This window comes from Hylobates moloch, unplaced genomic scaffold (genome assembly GCF_009828535.3).
Source record: "Hylobates moloch isolate HMO894 unplaced genomic scaffold, HMol_V3 SCAFFOLD_4, whole genome shotgun sequence".
Taxonomy (NCBI): domain Eukaryota; kingdom Metazoa; phylum Chordata; class Mammalia; order Primates; family Hylobatidae; genus Hylobates; species Hylobates moloch.
This window is the reverse complement of record NW_026652279.1, coordinates 67,187,230-67,206,381: the sequence shown is the minus strand read 5'-3', so window position 1 is coordinate 67,206,381 and position 19,152 is coordinate 67,187,230. Positions and strand designations below refer to the sequence as shown.

At 36.7% G+C, this 19,152-nt stretch overlaps 1 protein-coding gene across 6 annotated transcripts in view; it reads left to right on the top strand.

The window, feature by feature from the left end:
- Positions 1–19,152, top strand: part of NSUN3 (NOP2/Sun RNA methyltransferase 3) — a 75,497-nt gene that overhangs the window by 48,221 nt on the left and 8,124 nt on the right. For 4 of the 6 annotated variants that reach the window (XM_032150367.2, XM_058437635.1, XM_058437634.1 and 1 more), the window contains one exon: positions 15,292–15,567. In XM_032150367.2, the coding sequence (XP_032006258.1) occupies positions 15,292–15,567 (276 nt within the window). Of the gene's footprint in view, positions 1–15,291; positions 16,968–19,152 lie in introns of those variants that run through there. The other 2 variants (XM_032150368.2, XM_058437637.1) reach the window with 1 other exon arrangement.

Below are 19,152 nucleotides of genomic sequence, written 5' to 3'. Positions count from 1 at the left end.
GTTGAAGATTGGGCCTGGATCCCTGATGATTCTGCGGTCTGGCCATCTACTAATTACCTGGACAACCTTGGGAAGCCATCATAGTACAAACATAGAGAGTACTTACATAAACCTAGATGGTATAGCCTACTACTACACACCTAGGCTATATGGTATAGCCTATTGCTCCTAGGCTATAAACCTGTACAGCAAGTTACCATACTGAATACTGTAGGCAGTTGTAACACAGTGGTATTTGTGTATCTAAACATACCAAAATGGAAAAGGTACAGTAAAAATATGCTATAACAGATAAAAACAAATTGTACACCTGTGTAAGGAGCTTGCCATGAAGGGAGCTTGCAGGACTGGAAGTTGCTCTGAGTGAGTCAGTGAGTGAGTGGTGAGTGAATGTGAAGGCCTAGGGTATTCCTGTACACCACTGTAGCGTTTATAAACTCTGTACACTTAGGCTACACTAAATTTATAAAATACTATTTTTCTTTCTTCTATAATAAATTAACCTTAGCTTACTGTACCTTTTTTTACTTTATAAATTTTTAAAGTTTTTAAAAACTTTTTGACATTTGTAATACTTAGCTTAAAACAAACACGTTCTACAGCTGTACAAAAATATTTTCTTTCTTTATATCCTTATTCTATAAGTTTTTTTCTGTTTTTAAATTTAATTTGTTGTTGTTGTTGTTAAACTTTTTTGTTAAAAACTAAGACGCAAACACATACTTTAGCCTATGCCTGCACAGGGTCAAGATCATCAATATCACTGTCTTCCACCTCCATGTCTTATCCCACTGGAAGGTCTTCAGGGGAAGTGGCATGTGGGAACTGTCATCTCCTATGATAACAATACCTTCTTCTGGAAACCTCCTGTAGGATCTGCCTGAAGCTGTTTTACAGTTACATTTTTATTTATTTATTTATTTATTTTAAGAAGGAGGACCTGCTTAAATAATGATAAAAAGTATAGTAAATACTAGATGATAGGAATTTTTCAGCTCCATTATAATCTCATGGGACCACTGTCTGCCTGTTTTTCTATCGAGAGAGAGAGAGAGAGATTTAAGGAATTGGCTTATACAGCTATGAATGCTAAGTCCCAAATTTGGTGTATGTTCTAGAGCCTGGAGACCCAGGGAAGAGTCAACGTCACAGGTCAAGTGCAAAGGCCAGCTGCTGGAGAATTCCATCTTTTTCCAGGGAGGTCAGTCTTTTGTTCTATTCAGTTCTTCAACTGACTGTATGAAGCCCACCCACGTTATGAAGGGCCATCTGCTTTACTCAAACAATTCAAATGTTACTCTCATCTAAAAACACCCTCACAGACGCACCCAGAATAATACTTGACCAAATATCTGAATATCATGGTTCAGCCAAGTTGAACATAAATTATCTAGCCATCATACTGGCTTTCTAACCTGTAGTGTTTGTGACCTTGCCCTCTATTACCTGTTTATTAAGGCAGTTCTACAATTAGATTCTGTTACAACTCCACGTGGTACCAAATTCGTATTAGTTAAGACAGTTTTTCTTCTAATATAACAGAGAAAGAGACTCAAAATAATAGGGACTTAAATAAATAAGAATCTGAGTAGGCTTCCCAGGGTTGTCTAGGTACTCAGTAGATGGCCAGACTCCAGAATCATCAGGGATCCAGGCCTAATCTTCAACCTCACAATCCAGGGTGGCTATCCCAGTTCTTGCTGTTTAATCTGCATTGCAACTAGTAGGAAGGACTCAAAGCATAATTCAACATTACTTCCACTCACATCTCATGGGTCAGACTTAGTCATATGATTATGGTTATTACAAGGCAGTCTAGGAAATTAGCCTTGGCTGTGCCCAATTAAAAATCCCATTACTATGGAAGGAAATGAGAACAGATACTGAAGAATAATTAGAGGTGTCTGCTACAAGTTGGAAATTCCTTGATCAAGTAATGCTGGAAGATATGAAGAGAATAACCACACTCTTTTTTTTTTTTTTTTTTTTGAGGCGGAGTCTTGCTCTGTGGCCCAGGCTGGAGTGCAGTGGCTCACTCTCGGCTCACTGCAAGCTCTGCCTCCCGGGTTCACGCCATTCTCCTGCCTCAGCCTCCCAAGTAGCTGGGACTACAGGCCCCCGCCACCATGCCTGGCTAATTTTTTGTATTTTTAGTAGAGACAGGGTTTCACTGTGTTAGCCAGGATGGTCTCGATCTCCTGACCTCATGATCCGCCCACCTCAGCCTCCCAAAATGCTGGTATTACAGGCGTGAGCCACCGCACCTGGCCCAAGAATAACCAAACTCTTAAGCAAGACAGCCAGTTTGAAAGATTTTACAATAATCAAGAAGTAGTTGACAAAGCCCTTACATAATGAATGGCAGGGGATAACTGCCATTAAAAGTATGAGCTATAGAACTATATTGCCTGCATTTTAATACTGGTTTGGACATTTCCTGAGAAATTTTGTACAAATAACTGTCTTGCCTTAGTTTTCTCATCTGCAAAGTAGGAATAATAATTCATGCTTCAGAACTTAATTGAAAGATTGAATGAGATAGCATATAAAACACAACATCAGGTGAAAAAGGAAATGAAGGATAGAGTTCTAGGGCAGACTGATATTTAAGGGATATGAAAAAGGAAAGGCAGATGGGGAGGCGGAGGCTAAAGGGGGACTTCAGAGAAATAGAAGATGAACAAAGAAAAAATAGCATCGAGGAAGCCAGATCAGAAGAAAGTTTCATGAAGTTGAGGATTAATGGCAGAATCAGGTAAATGAAGGCTGAAAATAGGCTTTTTAATACAGGCTGTTTGTCTACTTATTTTCTTGCTGAGTCAAGCTTCTGAGGAAAACAGTATTTTTATCTACCTTTTAGAGTTGTACAAACAAACTATTGTTAAATGAATTACCAAGTTATTTGGAATAACTACCAAGGTATTCCAAATTATTTGGAATTTTAATGAAGGACTAACTACTTTTGAATTTCTACATTGGGTCTAATATGTTAAAATTGTACACAACTATCATTTAAATGCCAATCTGTGATGAAAAGTTTCAAATTATGTCTCAGTGTGAAGTATGTGCTTTCATTCACCTCATCATAATGCTGTACAGCAGCACTTTAATAGGTGGAGGTTGTATGCTGTATAAAAGGACCGGTAGGTAAGATTCTCAGGTCGTTGCTTAAGACCTATTAATTCTACTTTCTTTATGTTAAAAGTGCCTGGAGGTATATAGTTATTTTTTACCTTCAATGGGTATTTGAGACAATTGGGATGTTAGAATGAATGCATGTGGTGTCCTGTGTCTTATTGCCTCAAATTCCAAACTTATTTTAGCAGTCATGGTATTTGCTTCAGGGCACATAGCAGTGGTAAAGCTTGAGGTCCTCTTTCCGGTACTACATTTGAGTGGCAGTCTTTGTGCTGCATTAATTAGCTGTGTCACTTCAGGCAAATCAGAGTCTTTGTGACCTTCAATCTGATAAGTCTTGTAAGACTATTTACCTTGTACATCTCACCTCATAAGGTTTTATTAAGACTCTGTCTGTGAAGTGCTCTTTAACTAGAGCACCAAGTAAATATAAGGTAATATTAATTAAGCTGATCACATATCCTACACTCAGTTAACATAGGAGTCAGCATCTTGTTTGATTTCTGGACCAAATCCACATTCTGTTCTCTTTTATTCAGGAAGATTCTTTCTATTTCGTTTACTTATTTTTTAAATAATTTCTTGTATTTTAGATTCAGGGGGTACATGTGCAGGTTTGTTACACGGATGTGTTGCGTGATGCTGAGGTTTGGGATACGATTGATCCTATCATCCAGGTAGTAAGCATAGCACCAAATAGTTTTTCCACTCTTACCCCCCTTCTGCCCTCTCCCTTCTAGTAGTTCCCAGTGTCTATTACTGCCATCTTTATGTCCATGAGTACACAATGTTTAGCTCCCATTTATAATTGAGAACATGCAATATTTGGTTTTCTGTCCCTACATTAATTCACTTAGGATAATGGTTTCCAGCTGCATCCATGTTGCTGCAAAAGACATGTTTTCTTTCTTTTTTTTTTTTTTTTTTTCTCGCTGCTCTATTCTAGTTTAAAGAAAGTGTAAGAATTTCCTCATGGAGGAATATGTACATGTGTCCAGTGTTCTCTGGAAGCATCTTACCTTTTCAGTTTTGGACTTAAACTGTCATTTGGGCAGTGAGATAAAAAGACTGTAGTTTTCACACATTTTTCACATTGTTAATTATATAACTTGTTCCTTTCTACATAAGTTGCAAATAGCTTTATAAGGTAGTCTCATATAGGCTTTCTGAAATATTAATTGATTATTAAATGGTTATAGTGGACCAATTGCAGGATCGATGTTCCTATGCTTATTTTAAATTTTTTAAATTTCTACAATCTTACTTGGTTTTAAAAAATGTATAATGCTAGAGTTTCTGAGAAGGAAAAGCTTACTAATATTGTGGCATCCTTTACTTATATTTGCTTCCAACGGAAGGGTACTATTGCCTTGATACTCCAATGGCGAAGGAAGGGACATGAATAAAGATGAGGAGTAAATATATTCATCATAGTATTTTGGGGCTGTAATCTTAATTTTTCAAGGGCACAGACATGTATGATTCTTTTACTTCTGTACCAGAAATTGTAGACGAGACAGTGATTGTGACTTCAAACGTGTTATAGCGATGACATAAAAAGAATTTGTTTATCTCCTGGTGATAAGTCATGAGGAATTAATGAAAGAGGGAAAATCACTCTCGTTTCGGTCAAAAGATGGCACTGTTGCTGTACTGATTGTTCTTTTCTGCATTTTTGGCTCAGCCCTTTTTAAATGCAGAAAACAGCTGAATACAGTGATCTAATTAACACTGACCCTCCTATCAGAATGCCAAATTTTCTAATCAAGCACCAAAAGAATAGATCCGAGAAAGGGAATTTATATTTTTAAAAATGTGTTAGGATGTTTTAATAGCTATTTATAAAAATAACATTCTGTGTTTGAAACTCAGATATTTGCCAAGGGAAAAATAGGACATCCTGCATCGTGGTTTAAATTTTGGTTATGTTTTGAAACACCCTCCTTTGGAACTTTGATAACTGTCAGTGTTTTAAGACATTTTAGGTTTTGTTTTGTTTTGTTTTAGTTTTTCAAGGTCATTGAACTTACGCTATAATTAAGATAATACATGTTTTTCTTTAAGGTATTTAAGTCAAGTAATAATTTTTCTTTTATTTTCCTTTCTTACTATCCTTTAGTTGGAAGCCTATGTAGATTAGTCTGGGAATGTAAAGGTGGTCTGTCTTGTGCTAGAGAAGCAACCCATTCTCACCTTGTTTTAAGCCAGTTTCTTAAAAGGCTTTTGAGGCATGATTCTCTGTTTCCCTCTAAGCAGACCTTTCAAGGATGGAGAACTTCATCCTTGAAGGCAAAGCATTAAACTTTGGGAAAGATAAAATGAATGCCTTTAAAAAATACGTTTATTATTGATTTTACAGAATGTCTTTAAAATACAGACACGCAGATCAAAACATTTTTTGAGGGAGTGAGAGAAGGAATCCTTGGTGTATTGAAACCACAAAACAATCCAGTTTTCCTTAGAAAACTCTGGTGGAATCCTGCATATAGACTACTTATCAGTAGATTTGCCTATCTGATGCTTTTAAAAGTTAACATTTAAATGATTTACTTGCAACAAGTAATTAAATTAAGCTTTTATTGGATAACTATGTGGTTAACTAGTTTTATCATACTAACTAGTTTTATCATACATGCAGATATTTACAGAAGATATCGTATATAGTTTTTCAGTATAATTCATTTGGATCTAAAATACAAGCCGAAAATCTTATTTAATGGCAGATGTGTTTCAGAATTCAGAATTTTTTTGGATTTTAAAGAGGTAACATAGTACATACTTAGTACGTGGTCTAACCTCCTTTCTACAGGAGGGTCTGGAACAATATTCCATAATCAAACATAAAAACATTTTTTCAGCAAGACATATAAATAGTTATACCACATGAGATAAGTCTTGGCCATAAATAGCCTTACATGAGTTTAAGTCAGATTTTTAAGCCAAATGAATCTGCCACAACTTTTTTTTTCTTTTTTCTTGAGACAGAGTCTCACTGTATCACCTATGCTGGAGTGCAGTGGCACAATCTCAGCTCACTGCCACCTCCACCTCCTGGATTCAAGTGATTCTCCTGCCTTAGCCTCCCGAGTGGCTGGGGTTATAGGCGCATGCCATCACACTCGGCTAATTTCTCATATTTTTGGCAGTGACGAGGTTTCACCATGTTGGCCAGGCTGGTCTTGAACTCCTGACCTCAAGTGATCCGCCCCCTTTGGCCTCCCAAAGTGCTGGGATTACAGACGTGAGTCACCACGCCCGGCCTCACAACATAATTTTTTAAAACCTGTAGGTTACAGAGCTTTTTGGATTTCACAACAGAGTACAAGAGATAGACCTAAAGTACCACTTGGTTGTATTCTGTGAACTGTCAAAAATCTATTGAGGATTTTCTGTTTGCAAATGAGGGAAGTTTAACATTATATTCTATTTAATGGTTTCTTTTTAAAAACTGTATTGTTTTGTTTTTAGCAGCTTCATTAACTAGGTGGTTCAAACACAAAATGCATTTCAGCCTGTTCCATGATACACTGAAAGACAAGCAAAGATTTGGGGAAAGTTGTATGCCTGATATCTGCCATATAGTAACAGGTTATCTGGTATACATTCCGTGGCAAGGAGGCCATCTTTCTTTCTCTTTTAGGTGTACTTGGGGTAAAATCATTTTCTAGTATATATTTTTTCTTTTTTTCTTACCTTCATCGTGCAGTAGGCCATTGTATTATATGCTATAAAATTAATCAAGATCAACTTTGTTCCCTACAGCAGCGTTGTGAGAGAGAATCTTACCTCATATTTTAAGTAGAGTTTAAACCTGATCAGCACTTTTATAGGAGGCTTCTGAAGGGAATATGTGCGTTTTGGAGAAATGATAGAGGGATTATATTATGCCGCAATTCTGCTTCCTTTAGAAGTACTTCCTCCAATGAAGAGAAGTTGGTTAATGGATTCAAAAATACAGTTAGATAGAAGGTATAAATTCTAGGATTTGATAGTACAGTAAGGAAATTGTAGTTAACAATAATTTATTGTATATTTCAAAGTAGCTAGAAGAGAATTGTAATGCTCCAGAGATAAAAGATAAATGTTTGTGGTGATGGATTTCCTAATTACCCGATTTGATCATTCTACATTGTAAACATGTGTCAAAATAACACATATACCTTCAGATTATCTACAATTATATCAATTTTTTAAAAAGTACTTCCCTAGCTTTGCATTATAATTGGGCATTTTATATTAAAGAATATGTAAAACCCAAGATAATGTTTACTAGTTTCCATTTTAGAGTATTAGGTTAGCATTCTACTTAATCTGATCAAATAATACTTTTGCTTCTACTGTTGTTAGTCATGACATTTTTCTGACTTCTACTTTTCAGTATGATTAGAAAGTTTACTGTTATCATTAGAATTCAATGATGAATAATACCAGTCTTAATACAGCTTGGTTTGTAATAATTTCATGCATTATAGTTAGTGGTTAGCACAAATGAATAATATGACATTACTCAGGATCTTGTTACACCGTGATACAGGATCATTCAGGAGCCAAGGGGCCATGGCTTATTTGGAGAGGTTAATAGAGAATACTATACTATTATGCAAAAATGGATGTTGCTTGGCTGGCTGTTTAGTTTTCCTTCCTTTTATTTAAAAAAAATAATAAATAACTTTGCATGGCACAGACATTTACACAAGCATAGAGAACGCAACCTGTCTTTTTTTTTCTTCTTCGTTCTCTAATCCTGACTTATCTTTTTATGTGGTCAGTACCACAGCTTTGCCAAAGTTTATTAGTATTATTCACGTCTTTCTAATTTCTAAATGTTTTGCCACCTCCAGAATTTAAAATTTCTTAATGATCTTAAGACCTATTAAGCAATATCTTTCTTTTGTTTTGAGTGAATCATTTTTCTCCCCCAAACAACCCTTCTCACATCCTACCATCTAACTGTTGTAAAAATACATATACAGTCCTCTGTTTATGATTTGGATGAAACCTGTGATAATAATTTCTTGCTACTTGTACACTACTTCAAAATGTGTATAAATTGTTATGGAAGCAGATGACTTATCCCAGACATTATTTTAATGGACAGGGCCCTGTATATTTAGATACTTATATTTTAGGTGTGTGTTAATTTTTGCTTAGTATATTGTAAAATACATCTTTTAATTTTGATTGGAAAACAAAGACCAGAAATATTGGTTTTTAAATCATTGAGCTTGTCTGATTATAAAGTTGTTGTATGTTCTTGCCTTAACAGAAACTATAGTGTGTAATGATAAATTGTAATTATAGAGATAGTTTTATACTTTCTGCAAAAACAGTGGGAGGCCACAACATGGTCTGGTTCAGTTCATAAGAAAAATGGCATTTATGGCTCTGGGGGAGGGGGACAGGGAGATGGTTTCAGGGTTAAACTGTTCCACCTCAGATCATCAGGCGTTAATTAGATTCCGGAGCTCAGGTGGTAACGCCCACTCACCCACCACTCACCTACCACTCACCTCCTGCTGTGCAGCTGGCTTCCTAATAGGTCACAGACTGGTACTGGTCTGTAGGCCCAGGGATTGGGGACCCCTGATCTATAGCATAAAATAATTCTCAGAGTAGAAAAATCTTAGCTATAAACCCTGGGAGTTAGTTTTTACAAATTGCCTTCCTTTATCTTTGAATACAAATTTCTGATAGTTTTAAAATACATAACTACTGAAAGCAAAAGGATTAAAATGATCTTTAAACAACAAGCCGCAGTAGCGAAACAGTAAGACCATTTGACAGGAATCCCTAACATTTGCCTTATGGTTTTGAGATTAACCCAATTTGTTTTAAAAAGGCTTTGTGTTACCACATACAATTTTCTCATTTAGAAATTAATGTGGGCAGTTAAGTTATATCTACCTAATTTTAGAAAGATAAATTATAAATGTCGAAATGAAAGCTAAGCAGAAGAATCAGCCAACATTGGCAACATTATAGAAATTAATTTAAATTTGCATTAAGCCAGGAACATATTGTTTGTAAATTATGAGGCTTCTATGTACTTTTGTACAGCTTTAATGAGAAAGAATCATACTTACTTGATTAAGCATTGGCTTTGCTAATTGTGGAACTAAGACCAAAGTAGTCATTTTAATGGGAGGTTGGAAATATCTGAACTCAAATATTGCCTATATCCACAATAATCTAACATTTTTATTGTGTATTTCTCTATTTTTAATTGTTTAAAAATACATAACATAAAATTTGCTATCTTAACCATTTTTAAGTGTACAGTTCAATAGTGTTAAGTACAGTCACATTGTTGTACTACCAATCTCCAGAACTCTTTTCATCTTTCAAAACTGAAAGTCGATATCCATTAAGCACTAACTCTTCATTCCCTTCATTTCTTAGCTCCTGGCAACCACCATTCTACTTTCTGTCTCTATGAATTTGACTATTCTAGATACCTCATATAAGTGGAATCATGTGATATTTCTTTTTTGTGACTGGCTTATTTCACTTAGCATAATGTTCTCAGGGTTAACTCGTGTTATAGCATCTGTCAGAGTTTTCTTCCTTCTTAATGCTGAATAATATTTCATTATATCTATGTATCTGTCTACACATTTTGCTTGGCAGTTAATCCACTGATGGACACTTGGGTTGCTTCTATCTTTTGGCCATTGTGAATAATGCTACCATGAACATGGGTACAAATATCTCTTTAAGACCCTGCTTTCAGTTTTTTTGGGAATATACCCAGAAGTGGAATTGCTGGAGCACATAATAACTTGATTTTTAAGTTTCTGAGGCCTGTCATAGTGTTTTCCATAGTGGCTATACCATTTTAATAATCTAACAATTTTAAAGAAAGTCTTATACCTATTGCTATAGTTAGTAGAAAATGATCCAAAATGAATGTAGTTACAACTTTACTTAGCAAATTGGCCTTTACCTTAGTGTGTTGCTGTAAAAACAAAAAAAGAGAAAACAAAAAACGCCATCATTAGATGTATATTAGTTGTTTCCTGTTGCTGCTGTAACAATTTACCACAAATTTAGTGGCTTCAAATAGCACAGATTTGTTACCTTTGCGCTTCTGGAGGTCAGAAGTCCAAAATGAGCCCTGTGGGACTAATATCAAGATGCTGGCAGAAATGTGTTCCTCCTGGAGGTGCTGAGGGAAAATCTGTTTGCTTACCTTTTCCAGCCTTCAGAAGCAGCTCACATACCTGGGCTCTTTGCCTTAGGCCAGCAATCCTGTCAGTTCAACCCAGGCTTCCATAGTCACATCTTCAGCAACTCTCTCCCTCCCTCTTTCAGTGATAAAGGACCTTTGTGATTACATCAGGCCCACTCGGATAATCCAGGATAATCTCCCCATTGCAGGATCCTTAATTTAGTCACATCTGCACGTAGCATTTTCCCATGTAAAATGGCTTGCTTACAGGTTCTGGGGATTAGGATGTGGACATCTTTGAGGGGTTTTCATTCTTCCTACCACAGGATATTTATTATCCCCTTAGCAGTTAACATCTCCAGCATCTAGATAGGAGCCTTTTTTGTTTCCGTGGGGAATATTTAGAGGGCAGTGAATAGTGAGGAGAAGAAACATAGAAAAAGTTTTTTTAGAGACTAACAACAAGCACCGAAGTGTGAGAAGACCCTCAGTGGTAGGAACCCCCAAAATATCTCTTTAATCAATAAATGAATACATGAGATGTATAGAAATCCTGGATACCATAGAATTTTAGTTATCTGGAACCTCAGGGAATACCTTTTCTAGAGAGGTTCTCCCTTAACAGTCAAAATTTTTTTGAAAATACATGTAACTGGCCAGGCGTGGTGGCTCACGCCTGTAGTCCCAACACTTTGGGAGGCCAAGGTGGGCGGATCACCTGAGGTCAGGAGTTTGAGACCAGCCTGGCCAACATGATGAAACCCCATCTCTACTAAAAGTACAAAAATTAGCCAGGCATGGTGGCAGGTGCCTGTAATCCCAGCTACTCAGGAGGCTAAGGCAGGAGAATCGCTTGAACTGGAGAGGTGGAGGTTGCAGTGAGCCAGGATCACACCACTGCACTCCAGCCTTGGCAACAAGAGCGAGACAAATCCACCCCCCCCAAAAAAAAAAAAAATTTAAGTGACCTCCATGGCAAAAGCTCTGGTATTTATTCTTTTGTCAAATCTCCCCTTTAATTTGTATTACAGAAATAAATCAGATGGGTAAAAAATTAAACTACAGATGAGCTCCTAGTGAAAAGGATTGTTCCCCTGCGACTCTTCCTCTCTTCCTCCAGTCTTACTCCTCAGAGGCAATTACTTCTAATGATTTCGGTTCCTAATTCATTCTTCAGGTCACCCCCAAATCTCTAAATAATACGTTTATTCATTTTCTAAAATTATCAAAAAATTAGACATTAACTACTGTCCTATCACAGGGATTTATGTCACTTACACCACCCTTCCCTCATCACACTACTCTGCACCCTGCAATCTCACACTGTACTCAGTTTCTCCCTGTCGGCTCTGAAACTTAGTACATTTCTTATTCTATTAGTGGGGGAAAGTTCTCTTAAATACACATCACACCTTTATTGTCTTTTTTTCTTTATTTATCTTTATTCTTTTAAAAAATAATTAGAGGCAAATATCTTTTGGCTTTTCTTTTTATAAAATAAGAACACTTACACGCCCACCCTGCCTTCCATTTCTCCCTCCCTTCTACTTCCCAGTATCTTACAGCTGTACTTGCATGTTGTCAAGGTTGATCATATTATTTCTGAGACGTTAAAATCTGTTCTGTAACAATGCTAAGATTGGTCTTTGGAGTAATTCTGAACATTGAAGACCCGTAAGTGGTGTATATTGTTTAATTCCATAAATATTGTCCACTGCATAATGGAATAATATGTTGGAATTAAAATTCCTTCTCTCTTGGTTCGATCTCATAAGCAGAATACCACTGAAACATTTTTTCTAGAATCAGATAGATGAGACAAGTTGATCTCTCCCTTTCCCTCCCAATTATGTATACCAAATCTTCAAGTTTTTCTCAGTTTTCAGTCATTTTATCTTTTTTTCTTCTCTCCCTTCTCCCTTCCTTCTGGAGAGCTCCCTCTTTTTCCAGACTGCAGTAGTTGCCTTCCAGGCCTCCCACGCAGCTCTCACTCTGAGGCTTCACTCCTTTCACTGCTCTTCTATGTTGCATCCACTCTTTTCTGAATTACATTTCTCCTCTTTCTTGCTTTATTTCCTCATTTTGCTAGAATTAAAATTTCGGAGTCATCAGATATCTGCAAGTTTCTGTATTCTTGCTACATATTTATTTTATGAGTTGGCTGTAAATAGGATTCACTTTAAATTGCTTTTTCCTAGGGTTTGGAATGTATTTCTCCACCGATACCAGTCTGATTCCTGGGCTCTTAATAGGTGACCTGTTTTTCTCTTTGGAGGCATTAAACACCTTCTCTTTGTTCTTGAAGTTCAAAAATTAACAATGATGGATCTAAGTGTGGGTGTTTTTTATTCATTATAAAGGTGAAGTTTTGACAGTTTTCATCAAGACCCTCTCCACCCCCTCCTCTTAACTCTGTCATCTCATCTCAGATTACCACCCCTGGCTCACCTTGCTGCAGCCACACTGACCTCCTCTTTCCTTGAACATGCCTCAAGGTCTTTTCACTGGCTATTCCTTTCGTATGGAATGCTCTTCTCTCAGATATCTGCTTGGCTCACTCCCTTACCACCTCAGAACTTTGTTCAAATGTCACTTTCTGAAATGGCAACCTGTTCTAACTGTCCCATTTAAAATTATAATCCCTCTCATCCAAGCACTCCTAATCCTTTTATCCTGCTTTTATTTTCTTCATAGTTATCTATCACTAAATTGCATACTAAATAAAAAATATGTGCAAACCTGAACATATATGTGTGTATGTATATGTATATATGTATATATGTTTATCTTTGTATATGTGTATGTTCATGTATGTGTGTATATATTTATATTAGTTTGCTAGAGTTGCCATAACAAAATACCACAGACTGTGTGGCTTAAACAATAGGAGTTTATTTTCCATTTTATTATTTTATTTTATTTTATTTTATTTTTTTTTTTTTTGAGATGGAGTCTCACTCTTTCACCCACGCTGGAGTGAAGTGATGCGATCTTGGCTCACTGTAACCTCTGCCTCCTGGGTTCAAGTGATTCTCCTACCTCATTGTCCCAAGTAGCTGGGATTACAGGCATCTGCCACCACACCTGGCTGGTTTCACCATGTTGTCCAGGCTGATCTCGAACTCCTGACCTCAGGTGATCCATCTGCCTCAGTCTCCCAAAGTGCTAGGATTACAGGCGTGAGCCACCCCACCTAGCCTAGAAGTTTATTTTATCACAGTTTTGGATGCCAGAAGTTTGAGACGAAGGCGTCAGCAAGATTTGTTTCATCTGAGGTCCTTCTTCATGGCTGGTAGATAGCTGTCTTCTCCCTCAGTCTTCTTTATATGGTCCTCCCCTGTAATTCTGTGACCAAATGTCCTCTTCTTGAAGGAGCCCAGTCATATTCCATTAGGGCCCACTTTAATAAACTACTTTTAACTTAATTACTTCTTTATAGACCCTGTCTGTAAATACAGTCACCTTCTAAGGCACTATGGGTTAGGACTTCAACAAAGGAATTTTGCTGGGACATAGTTTAATTCAAAACATATTTAATTTGTTATATTCTGTCTCCCCCAGCTAGAATGTAAGCTTCATGAGGTGAAAGTTTTTTTATTGTTGTTCTGTCTATTGAGATGTACTTACCACCTAGAACAATGCTCAACATATAATAGAGGCTCAATAAATAATGATGAATGTCTTATCTTTCTAGTACTCCTATTAATTGGATTTTGAACCTATGTAATTGATCCACCTTGTCTCATTTTCAGTCAGTCTATTACTGTTCTACTTTTTGTGGAGAGATTTCTTCAACCTTAACTTCCAAATACTTCTGCAGAATATTCTTTATTTTGGTGACCATATATTTAGTTTCTAAGAACTCTCTTCTTGATCCTTTTTCATGGCATTCTGTTATGGATATTGTATCTTTGTTGATCTGTCTGCATTTAATAGATCATATTTCTCTTTTGTTCCCTGAATTTTCTGTTTCTTCCTGTGTCATTATTGTTTATTTTGTTCTTTCTCTTACATACTGCTTAAGCATTTCTGATCCTTAATTATCTAGCAATCCTTGGTTATACATTTTTATTTAATAATGAGACAATAAAAGTACTAGAGGTATATTTTAAGGATGAGACCTTTTATCTGGTGATATAACTTTCTGAAGAGCTGACTGTTACTCTGGAGGCTCTCTTCATGGTAGAATGCAGAGATCTTTGATTTGGGGTCTAAAACCCATAGTGGCTGCCTTAGAAGTCTTCACAAATAGTTTATTCAATTTTCTTAGATAAAAACCTTCCAACTTTTTACCTGGTTGCCCAAATTGCAATATTGGAAGTATGGTATCAATGACTTCATATGTATGCTTTCATATGTATGCTTTGTTTTTATTTGTACTCCCATCAATTTAAAGACAAACTCATTATTCTGTTCTCTACCCCCATTTTCCTAGTTTTTGAATAACAATCAACCAGTCTAACCTACTCTATCTTTTCCATGTTGATTGGTCTGATTATCATTTTCCAAGTCTTCCAGGGATAAGTTAAAGAGAAATAGGTGTAAGATCAGAGGTTGGGCACAGTGGCTCACGCCTCTTTTGGGAGGCTAAAGCAGGCTATCACTTGAGATCAGGAGTTCAAGACCAGCCTGACCAACTTGGTGAAACCCTGTCTCTACTAAAAATACAAAAATTAGCTGGGCATGGTGGCGGCCGCCTGTAATCCCAGCTACTCGGGAGGCTGAGGCAGGGGAATTACTTGAACTTGGGAGGCAGTCATTGCAGTGAGCCGAGATTGCACCACTGCACTCCAGCCTGGGTGACAAAGTTAGACTCTGTCTCAAAAAAAAAAAAAAAAAAAAAAAAAAGACTAGAAAACATCCAAAGTAATTGCAGTCTAAGTCAGAGTAAGGTTAGTTTTAAGTGTATAATCTTTGCTGTCAGACCCCCTGGTTTCTTTTTAATATACTTAACTAATCTTTTGCATTTTTCTGATTGCACACAGGTCTGCAATTAAGGCCTTACGACCTGGAGGGATACTTGTATACTCTACATGCACGCTTTCCAAGGCAGAAAATCAAGATGTGATCAGTGAAATTTTAAACTCCCACAGTAACATCATGCCTATGGACATTAAAGGAATAGCAAGGACTTGCTCCCACGACTTCACATTTGCTCCCACTGGCCAGGAATGTGGGCTCTTAGTGATTCCAGATAAGGGCAAAGCCTGGGGCCCAATGTATGTAGCCAAATTGAAGAAATCATGGAGCACAGGAAAATGGTAACGTGAATTTGTAAACTGTGTTTATGTGTGATTATATTTATATTTCTGAACTCAGTACATGTTAATATTTAAATAATTATGCAGTAACTTTCTCTGGGTCTGTTTGGAATCCTATTTAGTTAATACTTTAGCATCTTAGAATCTAAGCTTGAGAATTGTTCAGGTGTATTTTTTTCCTAGAAATATATCTGTAACAATGACTTAAGGTGGTGCAGATGGTGTTTGTTCTATATTGTAAATCTGCTGTCTTTGCTTGGCATTTTATAGTTAAATTAATCAGAATATGTGGTTTTATGCATAACATGTTTAGATCTGTATTCTATCTATGATAGTGCTTTGAACCTTCAAAAGTTCACATTTGCCAGCACTCTGACCATTTTCCCCCTTATCAAATGTACAGGTTTGTTCAAGGTTTTCCCCCCCCCACTTTTGTAACTGATTGTCTCAGAACTGATTGGTATTCTGACGCTAACTTTTTAAGCAGCACTATTTCTAGTTCTAGCAAAATAGGTTTTTTATTTGCAACGTTGTTTTCTGTTAAAGACTATCTTATGTTTACTGCAAAGGTCAGTGACTCTATTGACACCAGCTTTATTTCCCCCACTTTTTTTGCATTCGCAAATACAAATTGAAAGAGTAAATTATATTGAAAGGCCTTTAGAACAGCAGATTCACATGCACATGTTTGACTTTCGACATTCAGCTTATAGAATTATGGAGTCTATCCAGCAGGCTATAAAGCAAGTACTTGAGACAAAACCGGAATGATTAATAACTGCAATCACTGAACTATATTTGGAGAGTTTTGTTACATAATTGCAGTCATAATGAGCACTACAGAATCTGATTATCTCACATTCACAATCTGGAGGGGCTTTTTATTTCACTTTGTTATAAAATGTTCTCTGAGAATATGATGCCACATATTAATGCACAAGACGGAGATGCCTAATGAGAGTGGACTATGTGATTACCAGAACCCAGTGCCATTTACTAAGTAGCTCTCCATGTTTACATAAATCCTGGGAATACTGTGTACATTTCTTTATATGTACTTAGGGTTTTAGCTTCAGTTAGCATCACACGTTTTCTCCAGAAATTACTTCAGTAAGAGTCCAAACCTATTTTTTCCAACTATTAAGAAAAATTATGCAGCACATTTCAAAAGATAGCATCTCTTTGGAAACTAGCCTTTTTTTAAAAAAAACAACTTTATCTGATTATAGAAATACAAAATTCTGCTAAAGCTGAATACTTTTGAATTGTTCATTATGTTCTGTGCCTTTAAACTAGAGACTATTTGCTTATTAATTTTTTTGTTTTGTAAGCGAGCATATGTAACCGGGTTTATATCATCAGGAAGTCTCAGGAAGAATTTTTTTTTTTCTGTACCTTCAGTCTGTTGTCTGTTAATCATTTGTTTTCCTTTATGTCCAACTGATATGTTTAAAGTAAAGCTAAAGTCCGGGCATGGTGGCTTACACCTGTAATCCCAGCACTTTGTCAGGCAGAGGCAGGGGGATCTCCTGAGGTCAGAAGTTCGAGACTAGCCTGCCCAACATGGTAAAACCCTGACTCTACTAAAAATGCAAAAAAATTAGCCAGGCATGGTGGCTGGCACCAGCAATCCCAGCTACTTAGGAGGCTGAGGCAAGAGAATCACTTGAACCCAGGAGGCAGAGGTTGCAGTGAGCCAAGATCTCGCCATTGCACTCCAGCCTGGGCGACAAGAGTGAAACTCCGTAGCAAAAAATAATAATGATAATTAAATGTAAAGTAACGCTAGAACTCTTGGACCAAATCAAGTATATTGGGTAAATACAGAAGAATAATGATGGTGGAAAAGATGTTTTCTTTTTTAAGTTATCATTATTAGTTTTTTTTTTTTTATCTTCAGACACTATAAGTTTTAAAAATAGGTTTCTTTTGTGTAGGTTAATCACAGAGTAAATCTGCACACTGTACTTTGTTAAATGTCGTTATTTTCCCAGTATAATGCGATGAAACTTAATCTGAATACTTGGTGTGCTATTGAATTTACTTTCCTGTGATTACTGAAAAATGCATGCATGTGTGTTTCTGTGTGTGTATATATATATAATTTTATTATTAAAAGCAATTGCCCCAAAACCAAAAATTGACAAGTGGGACCTAATTAAACTGAAGAGCTTCTGCACAGCAAACTAAACTATCAACAGAGTAGCAGACAACTTACAGGATGGGAGAAATATTTGCAAATTATGCATCTGCCAAAGGTTTAATATCCAGAATCTATAAGGAACTTAAATCAGCAAGCAAAAAACAAATAACCCTATTAAAAACTGGGCAAAGGACATGAACAGACATTTGTCAAAAGAAGACATTCAGATGGCCAACAAACATACGAAAAAGTGCTCTTCATCACTAATCATCAGAGAAATGCAAATCAAAACCACACTGAGATGAAATTTTACACCAGTCAGAATGGCTATTATTAAAAAGTCAATAAAATAAAAAATAACAGATGCTGGTGAGGCTGTGCAGAAAAGGAACTGCTTATACACTGTTGGTGGAAATGTAAACTACTTCGGCCTCTATGGAAAGCAGTTTGGAGATTTCTCAAAGAACTTTATAACAGAATTGTCATTTGACCTATCAATCCCATTAGTGGGTACATACCCACAGGAAAATAAATTGTCCTACAAAAAAAGACATAAACGCTTATGTGTTCATCACAGTAATATTCACAATAGTAAAGATATGGAATCAACCTAACCGCCCATCAACAGTGGATTGAATAAAGGAAATGTGGTACATACACCTCGTGTAATATTACACAGTGATAAAAAAATGAAATCATGTCTTTTGCAACAACATGGATGCAGCTGGATGCTTTTATCCTAAGCAAATTCAGGAGCAGAAAACTAAATATTAATACATATTCTCACTTACAAGTGGGAGCTAAACGTCGAGTACACATGGACATAAAAGAACAGTAGACACTGGTGACTACTAGAGTGGGAAGGGAAGGAGCGGTATGTAGGCTGAAAAACTACCTATTGGGTACTGCACTCACTACCTGGGTGACGGGATCATCTGTACCCCAAACCTCAGCATCATCCAGTATACCCATGTAACACACCTGTTCATGTATCCCTGAATCTAAATAGTTGAAATTATTATTTTTTAATGAGAAGATAAACCATAATTATAATGAAATAGATAATATTTGAGCATTGAATATTCTATAAATTGTTTATGTATGTTTTTTTTTTTTTTTTTGAGATGGAGTCTTGCTCTGTCGCCCAGGCTGGATGGAGTGCAGTGGCGTGATCTCAGCTCACTGCATCCTCTGCCTCCCGGGTTCAAGCAATTTTCTGCCTCAGCCTCCCAAGTAACTGAGATTACAGGCACCCACCACCATGACTGGCTAATTTTTTGTGTGTTTTTAGTAGGGATGGGGTTTCACCATCTTGGCCAGGTTGGTCTTGAACTCCTGACCCTGTGATCCACCTACCTCAGCCTCCCAAAGTGCTGGGATTACAGGCGTGAGCCACCACGCCCACTGTATATGTTGTCTTTATTGATGTTTAAAACAAACTC